We start from the raw sequence: 18,712 nt of genomic DNA, 5'->3' as shown, positions 1-18,712 counted from the left end.
GGAAAAGGAATATGTCAAGGCTGTATATTGTCACCCTGCTTCTTTAACTTCTATGCAGAGTACATCATGAGAAACGCTCGGCTGGAAGGAGCACAAGCTGGAATCAAGATTGCTGGGAGAAATATCAATCACCTCAGATATGCAGATGACACCACCCTTATGGCAGAAAGTGAAGGGGAACTAAAAAGCCTCTTGATGAAAGTAAAAGAGGAGAGTGAAAAAGTTGGCTTAAAGCTCAACATTCAGAAAACAAAGATCATGGCATCCGGTCCCATTACTCCATGGGAAATAGACGGAGAAACAGTGGAAACAGTGTCAGACTTTATTTTTTTGGGCTCCAAAATTACTGCAGATGGTGACTGCAGCCATGAAATTAAAAGACGCTTACTCCTTGGAAGAAAAGTTATGACCAACCCAGATAGTATATTCAGAAACAGAGACATTACTTTGCCGACTAAGGTCCATCTAGTCAAGGCTATGGTTTTTCCAGTGGTCATGTATGGATGTGAGAGTTGGACTGTGAAGAAGGCTGAGCGCCGAAGAATGGATGCTTTTGAACTGTGGTGTTGGAGAAGACTCTTGAGAGTCCCTTGGACTGCAAGGAGATCCAACCAATCCATTCTGAAGGAGGTCAGCCCTGGAATTTCTTTGGAAGGAATGATGCTAAAGCTGAAGCTCCAGTACTTTGGACACCTCATGTGAAGAGTTGACTCACTGGAAAAGAGTCTGATGCTGGGAGGGATTGGGGGCAGGAGGAGAAGGGGACGACAGACGATGAGATGGCTGGATGGCATCACGGATTCAATGGATGTGAGTCTGAGTGAACTCTGGGAGTTGGTGATGGACAGGGAGGCCTGGTGTGCTGCAATTCATGGGGTCGCAAAGAGTCGGACACGACTGAGTGACTGAACTGAACTGAACTGAACTGAACATAGATGCAAAAATTCTTAACAAAATTCTAGCAAACAGAATCCTACAACATATTAAAAAGATCATGCATCATGACCAAGTGGGCTTTATCCCAGGGATGCAAGGATTCTTCAATATTCACAAATCAATCAATGTGATACACCACATTAACAAATTGAAAGATAAAAACTATATGATTATCTGAATAGATGCAGAGAAAGCCTTTGACAAAATTCAACCTCTGTTTATGATAAAAAACCCTCCAGAAAGTAGGAATAGAAGGAACATACCTCAACATAATAAAAGCCATATATGATAAACCCAACGGTGAAAAATTGAAAGCATTTCCCCTAAAGTCAGGAACAAGACAAGGGTGCCCATCCTCACCACTACTATTCAACATAGTTTTGGAAGTTTTAGCCACAGCAATCAGTAAAGAAAAAGAAATAAAAGGAATCCGATTGGAAAGGAAAATGTAAAACTCTCACTATTTGCAGATGACATGATCCTCTACACAGAAAAACCTAAAGATACCACAAGAAAATTACTAGAGCTAATCAATGAATATAGTAAAGTGGCAGGATATAAAATTAATATGCAGAAATTCCTTGCATTCCTACACACTAACAATGAGAAAACAGAAAAAGAAATTAAGGAAACAATTCCATTCAACAAAAAGAGTAAAATACTTAGGAATAAATATACCTAAAGAAACAAAAGAACAGAATGGGAAAGACCAGAGATCTCTTCAAGAAAATTAGAGACACCAAGGGAACGTTTCATGCAAAGATGGGCTCGACAAAGGACAGAAATGGTCTGGACCTAACAGAAGCAGAAGATATTAAGAAGAGGTGGCAAGGATACACAGAAGAAGTGTACAAAAACGATCTTCACGACCCAGATAATCACGATGGTGTGATCACTCATCTAGAGCCAGACATCCTGGAATGTGAAGTCAAGTGGGCCTTAGAAAGCATCACTATGAACAAAGCTAGTGGAGGTGATGGAATTCCAGTGGAGCTATTTCAAATCTGAAAGATGATGCTGTGAAAGTCCTGCACTCAATATGCCAGCAAATTTGGAAAACTCAGCAGTGGCCACAGGACTGGAAAAGGTCGGTTTTCATTCCAATCTCAAAGAAAGGCAATGCCAAAGAATGCTCAAACTAGCGCACAATTGCACTCATCTCACATGCTAGTAAAGTAATGCTCAAAATTCTCCAAGCCAGGCTTCAGCAATATGTGAACCGTGAACTTCCAGATGTTCAAGCTGGTTTTAGAAAAGGCAGAGGAACCAGAGATCAAATTGCCAACATCCACTGGATCATGGAAAATGCAAGAGAGTTCCAGAAAAACATCTATTTCTGCTTTATTGACTATGCCAAAGCCTTTGACTGTGTGGATCACAAGAAACTATGGAAAATTCTGAGAGAGATGGGAATACCAGACCACCTGCTCTGCCTCTTGAGAAATCTGTATGCAGGTCAGGAAGCAACAGTTAGAACTGGACATGGAACAACAGACTGGTTCCACATAGGAAAAGGAGTATGTCAAGGCTGTCTATTGTCACCTGCTTATTTAACTTATATGCAGAGTACATCATGAGAAACCCTGGGCTGGAAGAAGCACAAGCTGGAATCAAGATTGCCAGGAGAAATACCAATAACCTCAGATATGCAGATGACACCACCCTTATGGCAGAAAGTGAAGAGGAACTAAAAAGCCTCTTGATGAAAGTGAAACAGGAGAGTGGAAAAAGTTGGCTTAAAGCTCAACATTCAGAAAACGAAGATCATGGCATCTGGTCCCATCACTTCATGGGAAATAGATGAGGAAATAGTGGAATCAGTGTCAAACTTTACTTTTTTGGGCTCCAAAATCACTGCAGATGGTGACTGCAGCCATGAAATTAAAAGATGCTTACTCCTTGGAAGCAAAGTTATAACCAACCCAGATAGCATATTCAAAAGCAGAGACATTACTTTGCCAACTAAGGTCCGTCTAGTCAAGGCTATGGTTTTTCCTGTGGTCATGTATGGATGTGAGAGTTGGACTGTGAAGACAGCTGAGCACTGAAGAATGGATGCTTTTGAACTGTGGTGTTGGAGAAGACTCTTGAGAGTCCCTTGGACTGCAAGGAGATCCAACCAGTCCATTCTGAAGGAGATCAGCCCTGGGATTTCTTTGGAAGGAATGATGCTAAAGCTGAAGCTCCAGTACTTTGGCCACCTCATGTGAAGTGTTGACTCACTGGAAAAGACCATGATGCTGGAAGGGATTGGGGGAAGGGGGAGAAGGGGACGACAGAGGATGAGATGGCTGGATGGCATCACCGACTCAATGGACGTGAGTCTAAGTGAACTCCGGGAGTTGGTGATGGACAGAGAGGCCTGGCGTGCTGCGATTCATGGGGTCGCAAAGAGTCGGACACAACTGAGCGACTGAACTGAACTGAACTGAAAGAAACTAAAGACCTCTGTATAGAAAACTATAAAACACTGATGAAAGAAATCAAAGATGACACTAACAGATGGAGAAATATACCATGTTCATGGATCGGAAGAATCAAAAGAGTGAAAATGAGTATGCTACCCAAAGCAATCTATAGATTCAATGCAATCCCTATCAAGCTACCAACGGTATTTTTCAGAGAACTAGAACAAATAATGTCACAATTTGTATGGAAATACAAAAACCTCAAATAGCTAAAGCAACCTTGAGAAAGAAGAATGGAACTGGAGGAATCAACCTGCCTGACTTCAGGCTCTACTACAAAGCCACAGTCATCAAGACAGTAAAATACTGGCATAAAGACAGACATATAGATCAATGGAACAAAATAGAAAGCCCAGAGATAAATCCACACAGCTATGGACACTATATCTTTGACAAAGGAAGCAAGGATATACAATGGAGAAAAGACAATCTCTTTAACAAGTGGTGCTGGGAAAACTGGTCAACCACTTGTGAAAGAATGAAACAAGAACACTTTCTAACACCATACACAAAAATAAACTCAAAATGGATTAAAGATCTAAACGTAAGACCAGAAACTATAAAACTCCTAGAGGAGAAAATAGGCAAAACACTCTCTGACATAAATGACAGCAGGATCCTCTATGACCCACCTCCCAGAATATTGGAAATAAAAGCAAAAATAAACAAATGGGATCTAATTAAAATTAAAAGCTTTTGCACAATGAAGAAAACTATAAGCAAGGTGAAAAGGCAGCTTTCAGAATGGGAGAAAATAACAGCAAATGAAGCAACTGACAAAGAATTAATCTCAAAAATATACAAGCAGCTCATGTAGCTCAATTCCAGAAAAATGAACGACCCAATCAAAAAATGAGCCAAAGAACTAAACAGACATTTCTCCAAAGAAGACATATAAATGGCTCACAAACACATGAAAAGATGCTCAACATCACTCATTATCAGAGAAATGCAAATCAAAACCACAATGAGGTACCATTTCACACCAGTCAGAATGGCAGCGATCCAAAAGTCTACAAGCAATAAATGCTGGAGAGGGTGTGGAGAAAAGGGAACCCTCTTACATTGTTGGTGGGAATACAAACTAGTACAGCCACTATGGAGAACAGTGTGGAGATTCCTTAAAAAACTGGAAATAGAACTGCCTTATGACCCAGCAATCCCACTGCTGGGCATACACACCAAGGACACCAGAATTGAAAGAGACACGTGTACCCCAATGTTCATCACAGCACTGTTTACAATAGCCAGGACATGGAAGCAGCCTAGATGTCCATCAGCAGACGAATGGATAAGAAAGCTGGGGTACATATACACAATGGAGTATTACTCAGCCATTAAAAAGAATACATTTGAATCAGTTCTAATGAGGTGGATGAAACTGGAGCCTATTATACACAGTGAAGTAAGCCAGAAAGAAAAACACCAATACAGTATACTAACACATATGTACGGAATTTAGAAAGATGGTAACGATGACCCTATATGCGAGACAGCAAAAGAGACACAGATGTAAAGAGCAGACTTTTGGACTCTATGGGAGAAGGCAAGGGTGGGATGATTTGAGAGAATAGCACTGAAACATGTATATTACCATATGTGAAACAGATCGCCAGTCCAGGTTCAATGCATGAGTCAGGGTGCTCAGCGCCAGTGCACTGGGATGACCCTGAGGGATATGGTGGGGAGGGTGGAGGGAGGGGGGTTTCAGGATGGGGAACACATGTACCCCCATGGCTGATTCATATCAATATATGGAAAAAACCACTACAATACTGTAAAGTAATTAGCCTCCAATTAAAAAAATTTTTAATAAAAAAATTATGATAATACTTTTAAAATACTAAAAAAAAAAGAATCTTGGAAACATCTCAAATGAAACAATAAATCTTATGGTGTAAGAATAAAAAAAAAGATAGATTCCTCTCAGCCTTCCATCTATTAACATATATAAACTTTCCTTATTATCTAGCCTGTTTTTAAATTACTAGCATATCTTCCCTATGCAATAATTTTGTCATTTTCTACTTTTTTGACCAATAAACAGTTTTAAATCAAAAAAAAAAAAGAAATAGAGGAAAACAACAGAATGGGAAAGACTAGAGATCGCTTCAAGAAAATTGGAGATACTCAAAGGGAGATTTCATGCAAGGATGGGCACAATAAAAACATAAGCAGGAAGGACCTAACAGAAGCAGAAGCAAGAAGAAGAGGTGGAAAGAATACACAGAAGAGCTATCCAAAAAAGCTATTAATGACCAGAATAACCATGATGGTGTGATCACTCACCTAGAGCCAGACATCTGGGAGTGTGAAGTCAAGCGGGCTTTGGGAAGCATCACTACGCACAAAGCTAGTGGAGGTGACAGAATTGCAGCTGAACTATTTAAAATCGTAAAAGATGCTGCTGCTACAGTGCTACGTTCAATATGCCAGCAAGTTTGGAAAACTCAGCAGTGGCCACAGGACTAGAAAAGGTCAGTTTTCATTCCAATCCCGAAGAAAGGCAATGCAAGGAATGTTCAAATTGCTAGCAAGATTATGCTCAGAATCCTTCAAGCTAGGCTTCAGCAGTATGTGAACCGAGAACTTCCAGATGTACAAGCTGGATTTAGAAAAGGCAGAGGAACCAGAGATCACATTACAAACATTCACTGGAGCAGAGAGAAAGCACGGAAATTCCAGAAAAACATGTTTCACTGAGTACACAAAAGTCTCTGACTGTGTGGATCACAGCAAACTGTGGAAAATTCTTAAAGAGATGGGAATACCAGACCACTTTACCTGTCTCCTGAGAAACCTGTATACAGAACAAAAAGCAACAGTTAGAACTGGACATGGAACAACAGACTGGTTCCAAACTGGAAAATGGGTACGTCAAGGCTGTATTGTCACACTGCTTATTTAACTTACATGCTGAGTACATCATGTGAAATGCCAGGCTGGATGAATCACAAACTGGAATCAAGATTGCTGGAAGAAATAACAATCTCAGATATGCAGATGATACCACTCTAATGGCAGAAAGTGAAGAGGAACAAAACAGCCTCTTGATAAGTGTGAAAGAGGACAGTGAAAAAGCTGGCTTAAAACTCAGTGTTCAAAAAACTAAGATCATGACATCCAAGCAAATCACTTCATGGCAAATAGAAGGGGAAACAGCGACAGACTTTATTTTCTTGGGCTCCAAAATCACTGTGGATGGTGACTTCAGTCATGAAAATAAAAGACACTTGCTCCTTGGTAGGAAAGCTATGACAAACCTAGACAGCATATGAAAAAGCAAAGATATCACTTCGCTGACAAAGGTCTGTATAGTCAAAGCCATGGTTTTTCCAGTAGTCATGTATGGATGTGAAAACTGGACCATAAAGAAGGCTAAACACCAAAGAATTGAGGGCTTTTGACCTGTGGTGTTGGAAAAGACTCTTGAGAGTCCCTTGGACTGCAAGGAGATCAAACCAGTCAATCCTAAAGGAAATCAATCCTGAATATTCATTGGAAGGACTGATGCTGAAGCTGAAACTCCAATACTTTGGCCACCTCATGTGAAGAACTGACTCATTTGAAAAGACCCTGATGCTGAGAAAGAGTGAAAGCAGGAGGAGAAGAGGGCAACAGAGGATGAGATGGTTGGATGGCATCACCGACTCAATGCTCATGGGTTTGAGCACACGCCAGGAGATAATGAAGGACAGGGAGGCCTGGCGTGCTGCAGTCCACAGGGTCACAAAGAGTTGGACATGATTGAGCAACTGAACAACAACGTTTAGGTTTGTTACTTCTTAGGATCAGGCTTCCCTGAGGGACAGGAGTGACAGAGGTCGCTCCTCAGAGCAGACAATCACCCAGTAGCCGAACATTTAGCACAGAAGCAACTGATCAGAACCAGCGGGAGCAGGACTCGGCATCGTCCAGGGCCTTCCACCTGTTTCGGCGTGACACACCCGGAGAATGCACTTAGAGAAGAGAATTCTCCAAGAATGTGAACCACTGAAGAGCACAGGGTCTCTCAACAGCGCCTCTGCAGGTGCTGGTTTGGAGTCAGGCTCTTTCCTCTGTTCAGCAACGAGTGTCACGAGCCCCGATTAGGGCCCAGACCAGGCCTCCAGGCCGGGGTGGCATCTGCAAACTCACTGGCATTTCCACAGTCAGCTCACACGCAAGCACACACGAGAGCAAGGAAAGAACGAGAGAGGGGACGAGCACAGCTGCCAAGGCCGAGAACAGAGGCCATTACCCCCAGACACAGCGGAGCCTTCCCCCGGGTGCTGGGTCCACACTTCCTGAGTCTCCACTTCCTCGGTCTGGATGTCCCGGTCCACGCTGTCTTCATTGCACTGAACATAGGCCTGAGAAGGAAGGCAGGCTGAGTCAGCCGTGGGTCTCCACCTCAGACCCATTTCTCATCACTGAAAAGAAAACAACTAAATTTTTTAAGTTAAGGATGACACTGTTCTTGCTTCCGTCAAAATTAAGTATCATAGCATGAATAACAATCATGCAAAGACTGCTTATGTCTTAAACGTTTGAAAAACGTGGGCCTAAATTTCAAAAGTGTTCTCAAAAGTCACATCAAACAGTTCAGCTCCAGTTTGAAAATACTATGACCCAGAGACTTCCCTCATGGTCCAGAGGTTGGGAATCTGCCTTCCAGTGCAAGGGACGTGGGTTCCATCCCTGGTCAAGGAGCTATGATCCCAGCTGCCTCAAGACAACCAAGCTTGCACATTGCATCTGCTGGGCCCAACTACTGAGCCCAGGCGCTCTGGAGCCCACGAACCACAGCTAGAGAGGAGCCCACACACCACAGCTAGGATCCAGTGCAGCCAAAAGCAAAGAAACAAAACCTTTACAAACTCTTATGACCTAGTCTGCCAATACCCTAGTCTCTTACAACATAGCAGCTCTGCAAAACTGGACACAAATTTGTTTCAAAAAGGTACGTGCTTCAGTTTTGATACTAACTAACAGCTTTGAAAAATTGATGCTTTTGAACTGTGGTGTTGGAGAAGACTCTTGAGAGTCCCTTGGACAGCAAGGAGGTCCTAAAGGAAATCAGTCCTGAATATTCACTGGAAGGACTGATGCTGAAGCTGAATCTCTTTGGCCACCTGATGTGAAGAACTGACTCATTGGAAAAGACCCTGATGCTGGGAAAGATTGAAGGTGGGAGGAGAAACGGACGACAGAGGATGAGATGGTTGGATAGCATCACTGACTCGATGGACATGAGCTTGAGCAAACTTCAGGAGATGCTGAAGGACATGGAAGCCTGGGCGTGCTGCAATCCATGGGGTCACAAAAAGCAGGACACGACTGAGCGACTGAACAATAACAACAAAAAGCTTTGAGATGAGGAAAATAAGCAAAGTTAAAGAGTCTACTCAAGGTCAGAGTGGGTCAGCTGCAAAGCCAGGGTTAATCTGTCAGCTTCTTAAATGTCCGGCTGTGACCCTCTTCCTGTTAAAAGATTATTGACAGACACACCCAAGAGCATGTTGAGGGATGGCTCCATGGGGCAGGAGAGAAACAATGGAGGGACTGCTGACTTCAGGACCTCACCACCCCGGAAGGCCAGCCAGCTCACAGTCAGTGGCCGCAGGTGAGACGGGCAAGGGCAGAGTGGTGTGGGGCGGACTGAGCAACGCTGGGGTCAGAGAGCGTGCAGGGATAGATCACCTAGTTCCCCTGGAGGACAGGCGGTGAACAGAGAGACAGGCAGACAGATAAGGGACGAGGTGCAGACAGCATAGGCCAGGTAACAGAGAAAGCCAGGCAGATGAACAAGGGGCCTGCAAGGGGGTGCAGGGGGAGGTGAGGGGCGTCCAGGGACGGGTGAGGGGAGGCTGGTCAGGTGAGGGGGTCCAGGGGCAGGTGGGGGGAGCCTGGTCAGGTGAGGGGGTCCAGGGGCAGGTGATGGAGGAGCCTGGTAAGGTGAGGGGGGTCCAGGGGCAGGTGGGGGGAGCCTGGTCACAGGAGGGGGCCCAGGGGCAGGTGATGGGGGAGCCTGGTCGGGGGGGGGTCTAGGGGCAGGTGGGGGGAGCCTGGTCAGGTGAGGGGGTCCAGGGGCAGGTGGGGGGAGCCTGGTCAGGTGGGGGGTCCAGGGGCAGGTAGGGGGGACCCGAGGGCATTTACCAGAGGGCCTGGCCAGGGCTGCATTTTCCTGAGTAAGGGCGAGTGGAATGCCACAGGCAGGGGGGACCCTGAGGCAAGTCCAGAAGCTTGGGAGCTCGGGGAGAGGTGGGCAGGGGGCCACTCCAGCCCACATCCTGGAGCCTCTGCACCTAGGGTCACACACACAAGACGCTGCAGCCCCTTGAGGACGGGAGCAGGTGACACTCGGTGACTTTCAATAAAGCCTCCCTTCCCAGGCGGTCCTCAGAGCCTGAGAGGGAGCCACGTCCGTGGCCAGGTGCCTCCAGAGCACAGGCTCCGGGTGCAGAGTGTTCTGGCCACCCCCGCTCGGATGTCGGGGCCGCACGCGCCACACCTCAGGTCCTGCCACCGCACCGGCCGGGCCCCTGGCGGGCGTGCTGCGCTGACCTGCTTGGTGTTCCTCTTCCCGAAGTTCCGGATGTACATGTCGTACTCGTTCACGGGCGGGAGGTCAAGGAGGGAGAAGGTGAAGGAGAAGTCCATGTCGATGAGCCGGAGCAGCTTTGTGCTGCGCGTCCTGGAGGGAAGAGCACGGACGGGAACTGGGGTGGGGGGGGGGGGCAGGACGGAGCCCGGGGCCTGGGGGGCAGGGACGCTCAGTCACCACGCTGGGGCCCCCTGTGGACAGCGAGGCTGCAGGGCCGAACCCCCACCTCTCACTGCTGTCGGTCCCCCTCTCCCTGCTCTGGGGGTGCGTCCAGCGGGGCGAGCCCCCGCCAGCCTCAGCCGGGCTCCCTCTGCTGCAGAGGGCAGGCGCTCGGGGGAGGCGGGGTGGGGAAGGCTGCTTCCTGCCAGCACAGCTCCCTGGCTGACCAGACACTCTCCCTAAGTCCACCGTGTCCAGCCCGACCTGGTGGACTCCGACATCCATCCCCAGGCTGCACTGGGCTTGGCACCGAAGACGGGAGCTGAGAGCCTGTCCTTCACTTTCACGAGCCTCTGGGTTCGCAGCAGTCAAGCCTGGGCTCTGACCCCGCTGGCCCTGGCTCTCCACCCTTATCTCCACCCTTGCTGGGCAGACCCGGCCCGCACAGGCGGCCGGCAGCCCGCGGAGGGCGCTGACGCGGGGGCTCAGTGCCCGAGACATAGGGCGGCTGGCCGACGTGGGGCTCCCTCGCTGAGGCGAGGGGTGCTGGCTACGAGAGTGGGGCCCACACGGCGGGAGGCACGGGGCGCCGGCAGACTTGGCCCGCTGTCTGCTCCAGCTCCTGCCGCCCGCCTCCAGCCTCCAGAGTGCCTGTGACACTGCCCGGCCGTGAAGGCGGCGCTCCCGGGGCCCCCAGAACAGACACAGATGCCGGGCCGAGCTGGCCTACTGCACACCTGCACCAGAGCACACAGCCTGAGAACAGCAGCGACAAGAAAATAATCGCTAATGTTTACAGGTCCGCTGCAGGGAAGTACAGAAACTGCTGACTCCTTCTGCAATTTTCCCAGAACACCTACTTTTGCTTAAGGGCCTGAGTCCGATTCTTTTGACGGTGTGAGGCTGTGGCAAAATCCACGAAAATTCCACACAGTGGGGTTTTGGAAGGGGAGCTGTTTGCATCTGCACATAAAAAAAAGCTACTTTTGTGAAACTGAAATATTTCTTTCAAGCAAAAGAAATCAAGAGTAAACCAATTAGATGCATGTAAACCAATCATGTTCACTCAACTAACGACAAATGTCTTCTAGGTGCACTTAGGAACCACTTCTGCTCATTGCATCTAAAACCTGCAGCAAAGCAGAATTTCCCACTTCTGTGCCACGCTACTTCCAGAAATAGGTGAGAACACATGTAAGCGCGGTCAGCCCTCCACTCCCACCCCCACGCTCCCCTGCCCGCTCCAAAACCCGTCTTCTCAGGTAAGGGAGTTGAGGTGTGAGTACACAGAGCAGCTGGGAAGCAGACAGAGGCTGGTGCGTGCCGGACAAGCCACTCACTGCAGCAGAAGACAGGAGACGGCGGACCCGGGCTGGGGTTCGGCAGCCAACAGGGTGCAGGCTGGTCGGCCTGGTGACGGGCCTTGATCTTCAGAAGCCCCCACAGGACAGACCGCTCCAGCCCCTCCCTCTGCGGGGTCCACCTCCGTGGCCTCGGCCACAGGGAGCCCTGCGCTTCGCGCGCACAGACCCGAGTACTTCTCTATGCACTTATTCTCACTCTGTCTGCTCGTTCCCCTTGGCCGTGTATTCGGACCCAGGCAAAGAGCGCGCCGTCCTGCCCTCCTGCAGCCTCAGAGGCTGTGAGCACCTCCTGTTTCTCCTGCCTCAGAGCACCGTCCCTCGGGGCTGTCAGGGGCATTCATGGAGAGCGCTCTCCTGCCCTGACAAGTAACCTTCATACACCCAGGTGCCAAGAGCTTTGGAGCAAAGCACATCCCCAGTTTCATAGAGAAAGTCGCCAAGGCTGCCCCCCCACGGCCGGCCTCCTGCCGATGCCGTCACTTTGTCAGAAGAAATGCAGCCGGGGCCTCGGACGCCGACTGAGCACAAGGCACGGGGCTGGCCCGCCCCACTGCCGCGCCCCTCCCCAAGGAGGGCCTCACCACGCGCCCCCGGAGCTCCGAGCGCGCCACGGGGGCTGGCAGCGCCCGCAGCGCCGCCGTCCGCTCACGTACCCGGGCCCGGGCCCCCAGCGCGCGCCGGGCAGCCGCGCTTCTCGAGCAGCTCCGAGGACAGCTCGCCGACCCGCTGGTTCTCCGCGAGGATGGCCTTCTGGATCTCCAGGATCTCCCTCCTCCTGGCTGGAGGCGGCTCCTCCGCCGCCGCCCCCTCTTTGGGCTCGTCCGCCCCGCCGTCGTCGGCCCCGTCACAGACCTCGAAGTCGTCCTCATAGTCCTGCGCGCAGAGCAGACATGCTCGCGGGCGGAGCACGCAGCCAGCAGGAGGCACAGACAGGGCCCGGTGTGCTTGGGCGCCCCGCAGCTCACAGGTTTCTGTGCAAACCGCTGCGCTTGCTCCTCCGCGTCCGCACACACCCTACACAACTGTGCACTGAGAGCCCCGGGTGAACGATAAGGTGCAAACGTACCTGTGCCGAGAATGGGAGCAGGAGCACACGGAGACCTGTGTGCCCATGTGACTTCATGTAGACACACACTCATGCACACACATGATGCACATACGTGTGCGCACACACACGTTTGACTGCAGGGCACTATCGACAGGCTAAACTGAAAATTTTAATTACACCATACTGGTCAGCGATGATGAGACATAGGGCAAACTTTTTATAGGTACCAGATCTAAACCAGATAGATACGGAGTACTGAGGGCAGTAAGAGGAGCCGAAAAGAACAGCTGTTTCTGATTCGAGAACAAACTACCCTTAAGATGAGAAAATTTCAAATACCTACTTCAAAATCATCTTCAAAAATGGCTGTGTACTCATCTGTTCCAGCATTTTCTAAATCAAGGTCTTCCTTTTCAATTTCCTACGGGCAGAAATCAAACGTATAATTAAAATATTTAATCTCAGGGTCATTCTTGAAAATAGGCTGGAAAATACATGTTTTCTGAAATTCACTTCAGGTTGTTAATTTAGAAATTCAAATATTTATAAAATTAACATAACCTAATCACAGCTCTTAAGTACCCTGACTTATAAGTATGACCAGAAAAAGGAAACAGTTAACAATCATATTCTTTCTGAGAAAACTCTAAATTCTGAAGGCCAAAGAAAAAAGCGGGTCTCTGGTTACTGAACAAATAAACCAGAGACCCAGCATCGCAGGCTCACCATGTCCCAACAACTCATTGCTCGGCAAACACGCCGCAGGGCCCCTAGCCACCCGGGGTGCCTGCCAGGGACAAACGGGAAGGAGGGGACAGGAGAGAGTCCCTGGCCTGCCGCTCCGCGCTCAGGGCCCCCCGCTCCGCCCCGGTTTGGAAAGAACGCCCCAGCACCGCCAGCGGCTCCTGCAGGAGCTGGCTGCTCCTCCACCGCTGGCTCGGCGTCTATTTCTGCAAACTCTCTGCTCCCTGGACCGCTCCTCACTGACAACACCTGGATCGCATCTTTGCGATGCCTCTGTTCACTTTCTTGCATTCTCCCCAAAGGTACTGACTTTCAAGGCAGAGAAACGGCAAGAATGCTGGGGCCGCGTCCAGCCCAAGCTCCTGGGAGCCTACACAGGGGGCGCAGGGCAAACGCACGGCAGCCCCTGCGGCCCAGCCTCCTCAGGGCCCGAGGCGGACACACAGCGCAGACGGATGCGTCCTCTCCTCACCATGGCCGCTTCGCTCCCCTGCCTCTGCTCCGGCTTCCACATCGAGGGGCCCTCCTCGCGGCCGTGCTGGGGGACAGAGCACAGCGCGTCAGCCGGAGGGCGGAGGCAAGGCCCACCCTCCTCCCGCGCCGGCCCCTGGCACCGGCCTCTCCGGGCCTCAGGGTCCTCCTCCGAGAAACGGGAGGCTGTGAGCCTTCCTCCAGGGGCCGGCGAGGCGGGGGCACCTGGCTGTCCTGCTGGGGCCATGGCCCCAGGAAGGCACGGCTCTCAGATGCCGCCGCCAGCAACCATCCGATGCAAAGGCGTGGGGATAGCATGGCGCCCCTAAGAGGAGGGGAGCACCTTTCCGCCCAGAAACTTAATCTGGCGTAGCGTGGGCTCTCCGCGTAAGTGCTGAGCAACTACGTCAAGGTAACTCAGGGCTGATGCTATAAAACACGTGGCCGGCCAGTCATAAGCCAAGCAGGCTGCCAGCCATCTCAAGATCACTTCTGGGCTCTCTCAGGGGGAAACACACCTCTCCTATTTTGCTCCCTTAGTGAAAAAAGAACGTAAAATGTCTAATTTTGTACATTGGCTACATGTTGAAAGACTATTTCAGAAATGTTGGATGTTATTAAAACTAATTTTATGTTTCTTTTTTAAGGTGACCACCAAAAAATTAAAATTACAAATGTGGCTCACATAATTCTAGTGAACAATGCTAACCCTTACCAAAAAAACTGAGAGACAGAAAGAAAATATTAAAAACTGTATATTTTCATTCAATAATTCTAGTTCCAGAAACTTACTCATGAGAAGTAGGAGGGAGATCTGAATCATTACAGCTAGAGAGGTTTCCACAGAGTCAGGGCAAACAGCACATGCCGCAGGTGTGAGCAAGACAGAAAAAAGGCATCGACCCCCGCCCCCAACACAGATATCAGAAGAGCACAGTGGAAAAGTATACAGAAAAAAGACTACGTGGGGAGAGTCACCTATAAGGCTCACTGTTCACTAAGGTGTGGCTATACCTGGACAGCGAGGAATCCAACCACTGCCCAGACTGAACAAAACATCCTCACATCAACCAACACAGCTGCACGACCTGACTTATCAGAAAATACTGTGCTTCTGTGTGTGTGCATGGAATAAAGACCCATAAAAGCCCGGCACCAGAGGCTAAAGACACGTCTCTCGTAGTCCAGTGTTTCAGATAACTATCAGAGACAGAAAGAGAGTCTTCTTCCCAGGAAACAAAAGAAAGTAGGTTAAACCATTAGGCCATTTAGCTATGACCTAAATCAAATCCTTTATAATTATACAGAGGAGGTGACAAGTAGATTCACGGGACCAGATCTGGTAAACAGAAAGCCTGAATAACAATGGACAGAGGCTCATAACATGGTACAGGAGGAGCTTTCCTCTTGATGAAAGTGAAAGAGGAGAGCGAAAACGTTGGCTTAAAGCTCGACATTCAGAAAACGAAGATCATGGCATCCAGTCCCATCACTCCATGGGAAATAGATGGGGAAACAGTGGAAACAGTGTCAGACTTTATTTTTTTGGGCTCAAAAATCACTGCAGATGGTGACTGCAGCCATGAAATTAAAAGACGCTTACTCCTTGGAAGAAAAGTTATGACCAACCTAGATGGCATATTGAAAAGCAGAGACATTACTTTGCCGACTAAGGTCCGTCTAGTCAAGGCTATGGTTTTTCCTGTGGTCATGGATGGATGTGAGAGTTGGACTGTGAAGAAGGCTGAGCACCGAAGAATTAATGCTTTTGAACTGTGGTGCTGGAGAAGACTCCTGAGAGTCCCTTGGACTGCAAGGAGATCCAACCAGTCCATTCTGAAGGAGATCAGCCCTGGGATTTCTTTGGAAGGAATGATGCTAAAGCTGAAGCTCCAGTACTTTGGCCACCTCATGCGAAGAGTTGACTCACTGGAAAAAAACTCCAATGCTGGGAGGGATTGGGGGCAGGAGGAGAAGGGGACGACAGAGGATGAGATGGCTGGATGGCATCACGGACCCGATGGACGTGAGTCTGAGTGAACTCCGGGAGCTGGTGATGGACAGGGAGGCCTGGCGTGCTGCAGTTCATGGGGTCGCAGAGAGTTGGACACGACTGAGTGAATGAACTGAACTGAACTGAACAGGAGGTGTGACCAAAACCATCCCAAAGGAAAAGAAATGGAAGAAGGCAAAGTGGTTGTCTGAGAAGGCCTTACAAATAGCTGAGAAAAGAAGAGAAGCAAAAGGCAAAGGAGAAAGGGAAAGATATTCCCAACTGAATGCACAGCTCCAGAGAACAGCTAGGAGAGATAAGAAAGCCTTCTTAAGTGAGCAATGCAAAGAAATAGAGGAAAAGAAAAGAACGGGAAAGACTAGAGATTTCTTTAAGAAAACTGGAGACACCCAGGGAACATTTCATGTAAAGATGGGTTCAATAAAGGACAAAAACGGAGTGGACCTAACAGAAGCAAAAGATATTAAGAAGAGGCGGCAAGAATACACAGAAGATTTATACAGAAAAGCTCTTCATGACCCAGATAATCACGATGGTGTGATCACTCACCTAGAGCCAGACATCCTGGAATGCAAGGTCAAGTGGGCCCTAGGAAGTATCACTACAAACAAAGCTAGTGGAGGTGATGGAATTCCAGCTGAGCTATTTCAAATCCTAAAAGATGATGCTGTGAAAGTGCTGCCCAATATGCCAGCAAATTTGGAAAACTCAGCAGTGACCATAGAACTGGAAAAGGTCAGTTTTCATTCCAATCCCAAAGAAAGGCAATGCCAAAGAATGTTCAAATTACTGTACAATTGCACTCATTTCACACGCCAGCAAGATTATGCTCAAAATCCTTCAAGCTAGGCAGGCTTCAGCAGTATATGAACCAAGAACTTCCAGATGTACAAGCTGGATTTAGAAAGGCAGAGGAACCAGAGATAAAACTGCCAACATATGCTGGATCATACAAAAAGTAAGGCAATTCCAAAAAAGTCTACTTTTGCTTCATTGACTACACTAAAGCCTTTGTGTGGATCACAACAAACTGTGGAAAATTCTTAATGAGATGGCAATACCAGATCACATTACCTGCCTCCCGAGAAACCTGTACACAGGACAAAAGGCAACAGTTAGAACTGGACATGAACTGGTTCCAAATTGAGAAAGGAGTACGTCAAGGCTGTGTATTGTCACCCAACTTATTTAACTTACATGCAGAGTACATCAGGTGAAATTTAGCACAAGCTGCATGAAGCACAAGCTGGAATCAAGATTGCCAGGAGAAATATCAACAACCTCAGATATGTAGATGATACCACTTTAATGGCAGAAAGTGAAGAGGAACTAAAGCACATCTTGATAAATATGAAAGAGGAGAGTGAAAAAGCTGGCTTAAAATTCAACATTCAAAAAACGGAGATCATGGCATCCAGTTCCATCACTTCATGGCAAATGGAAGGGGGAAAAGTGGGAACTGTGAGATTTCATTTTCTTGGGCTCTGAAATCACTGCAGACAATGACTGCAGCCACGAGATTAAAAGACGCTTGCTCCTTGGAAGAACAGCCGTGACAGACCTAGACAGTGTATTAAAAAGCAGATATCACTTTGTTGACAAAGGTCCATCTAGTCAAAGCTATGGTTTTTCAGTGGTCATGTATGGATGTGAGAGTTGGACTGTAAAGAAAGCTGAGCACCAAAGAATTGATGCTTTTGAACTGTGGTGTTGGAGAAGACTCTTGAGAGTCCCTTGGATAGCAAACCAGTCCATCCCAAAGGAAATCAACCCTGATTATTCATTGGAAGGACTGGTGCTGAAACTGAAGCTCCAATACTTTGGCCACCTGATACAAAGAGCCAACTCACTGGAAAAGACCGTGATGCTGGGAAAATTTGAAGGGAGGAGGAGAAGGGGGCGACAGAGCATGAGATGGCTGGATGGCATCACTGACTCAACTGACATGAGTTTAAGCAAGCTCTGGGAGTTGGTGATGGGACAGGGAGGCCTGGGGTGCTGCAGTGCATGGGGTCTCGCAGAGTCAGACGCAACTTAGCGACTGAACCATCACCACAGAGGCCAAATCTGCTTGCCACAGTACCGACAACAGAGCAAAACCCAGGAAACGGTGTGATGATAATTTAGACACCGCAGTACACAATTCTAAAGACATTAAATATTCATTATGAAGATTCTTCTGGTGATAATTATGAAGATGGCATAAAAAATGAAGACCAGGATTGCGGTGTGTGAATGATACCATGTCACTGGCATGCGCTTCTCCTGTGTACACATGCATGTGTACCCAGAATGTGAAGGAGCCATTACACCTGATGACTTGCACATGCTTCTCATGCACACGTACACACACATGCGCACACACTTGGTCCAGGACATGAAGCAACTGTGAAAGGAGAGGAGCCATGAGGGCATCAGCGTTAATAACAAGCGCCTGATAGAACCTGCCAGCCACCCAAGCCTGCGCTGCTTTGTGGAAACATTTCCAACACTAACGCAACTTTTTTTACTAAGTTGGTCACTCAGTCAGTAAAGAATCTGCCTGCAATGCAAGAGATCTGAGTTCGATCCCTGGGTTGGGAAGATCTCCTGGAGAAGGAAATGACTACTCACTCCAGGATTCTTGCCTGGAGAATTCTGTGAACAGGGGAGCCTCGCAGGCTATAGTCCATGGGGTTGCAAAGAGTAGGACACAACTGAGGGGCAGTATATATATATACACCCTCAGACTTTTTATTTCTTCTCGAGGCAACGTCACTAGCGTCGATCTCCCAGGAATCTCCCTTTTATCTGAGTCGTCTAATCTGTTAGCATGAAATGCTGCCATTGTTTGCGGAAATGGGAGCTGAAGTCCCAGTCGCTACTGGCGTCTCCATTTCTCCCTCTAATTCTGTCTGCCTCTACTTCTTGTATTCCGGGGCT

At 48.3% G+C, this 18,712-nt stretch overlaps 1 protein-coding gene across 1 annotated transcript in view; it reads right to left on the bottom strand.

Moving 5' to 3' along the window:
* DYNC2I1 (dynein 2 intermediate chain 1) overlaps positions 1 to 18,712 on the bottom strand; it is a 52,175-nt gene that overhangs the window by 20,218 nt on the left and 13,245 nt on the right. Inside the window, exons 9-14 of the mRNA XM_068972754.1 lie at positions 13,778 to 13,843; positions 12,905 to 12,982; positions 12,167 to 12,386; positions 11,010 to 11,112; positions 9,951 to 10,080; positions 7,645 to 7,756 (exon numbers count right to left, since the gene is read on the bottom strand). Coding sequence (XP_068828855.1) covers positions 7,645 to 7,756; positions 9,951 to 10,080; positions 11,010 to 11,112; positions 12,167 to 12,386; positions 12,905 to 12,982; positions 13,778 to 13,843 — 709 coding nt within the window. The remainder of the gene's footprint in view (positions 1 to 7,644; positions 7,757 to 9,950; positions 10,081 to 11,009; positions 11,113 to 12,166; positions 12,387 to 12,904; positions 12,983 to 13,777; positions 13,844 to 18,712) is intronic.

Source organism: Capricornis sumatraensis, chromosome 5, assembly GCF_032405125.1.
Source record: "Capricornis sumatraensis isolate serow.1 chromosome 5, serow.2, whole genome shotgun sequence".
Classification (NCBI taxonomy): domain Eukaryota; kingdom Metazoa; phylum Chordata; class Mammalia; order Artiodactyla; family Bovidae; genus Capricornis; species Capricornis sumatraensis.
Note: the sequence above shows the minus strand (reverse complement) of the source record. Positions and strands in the feature narration are given on the sequence as shown.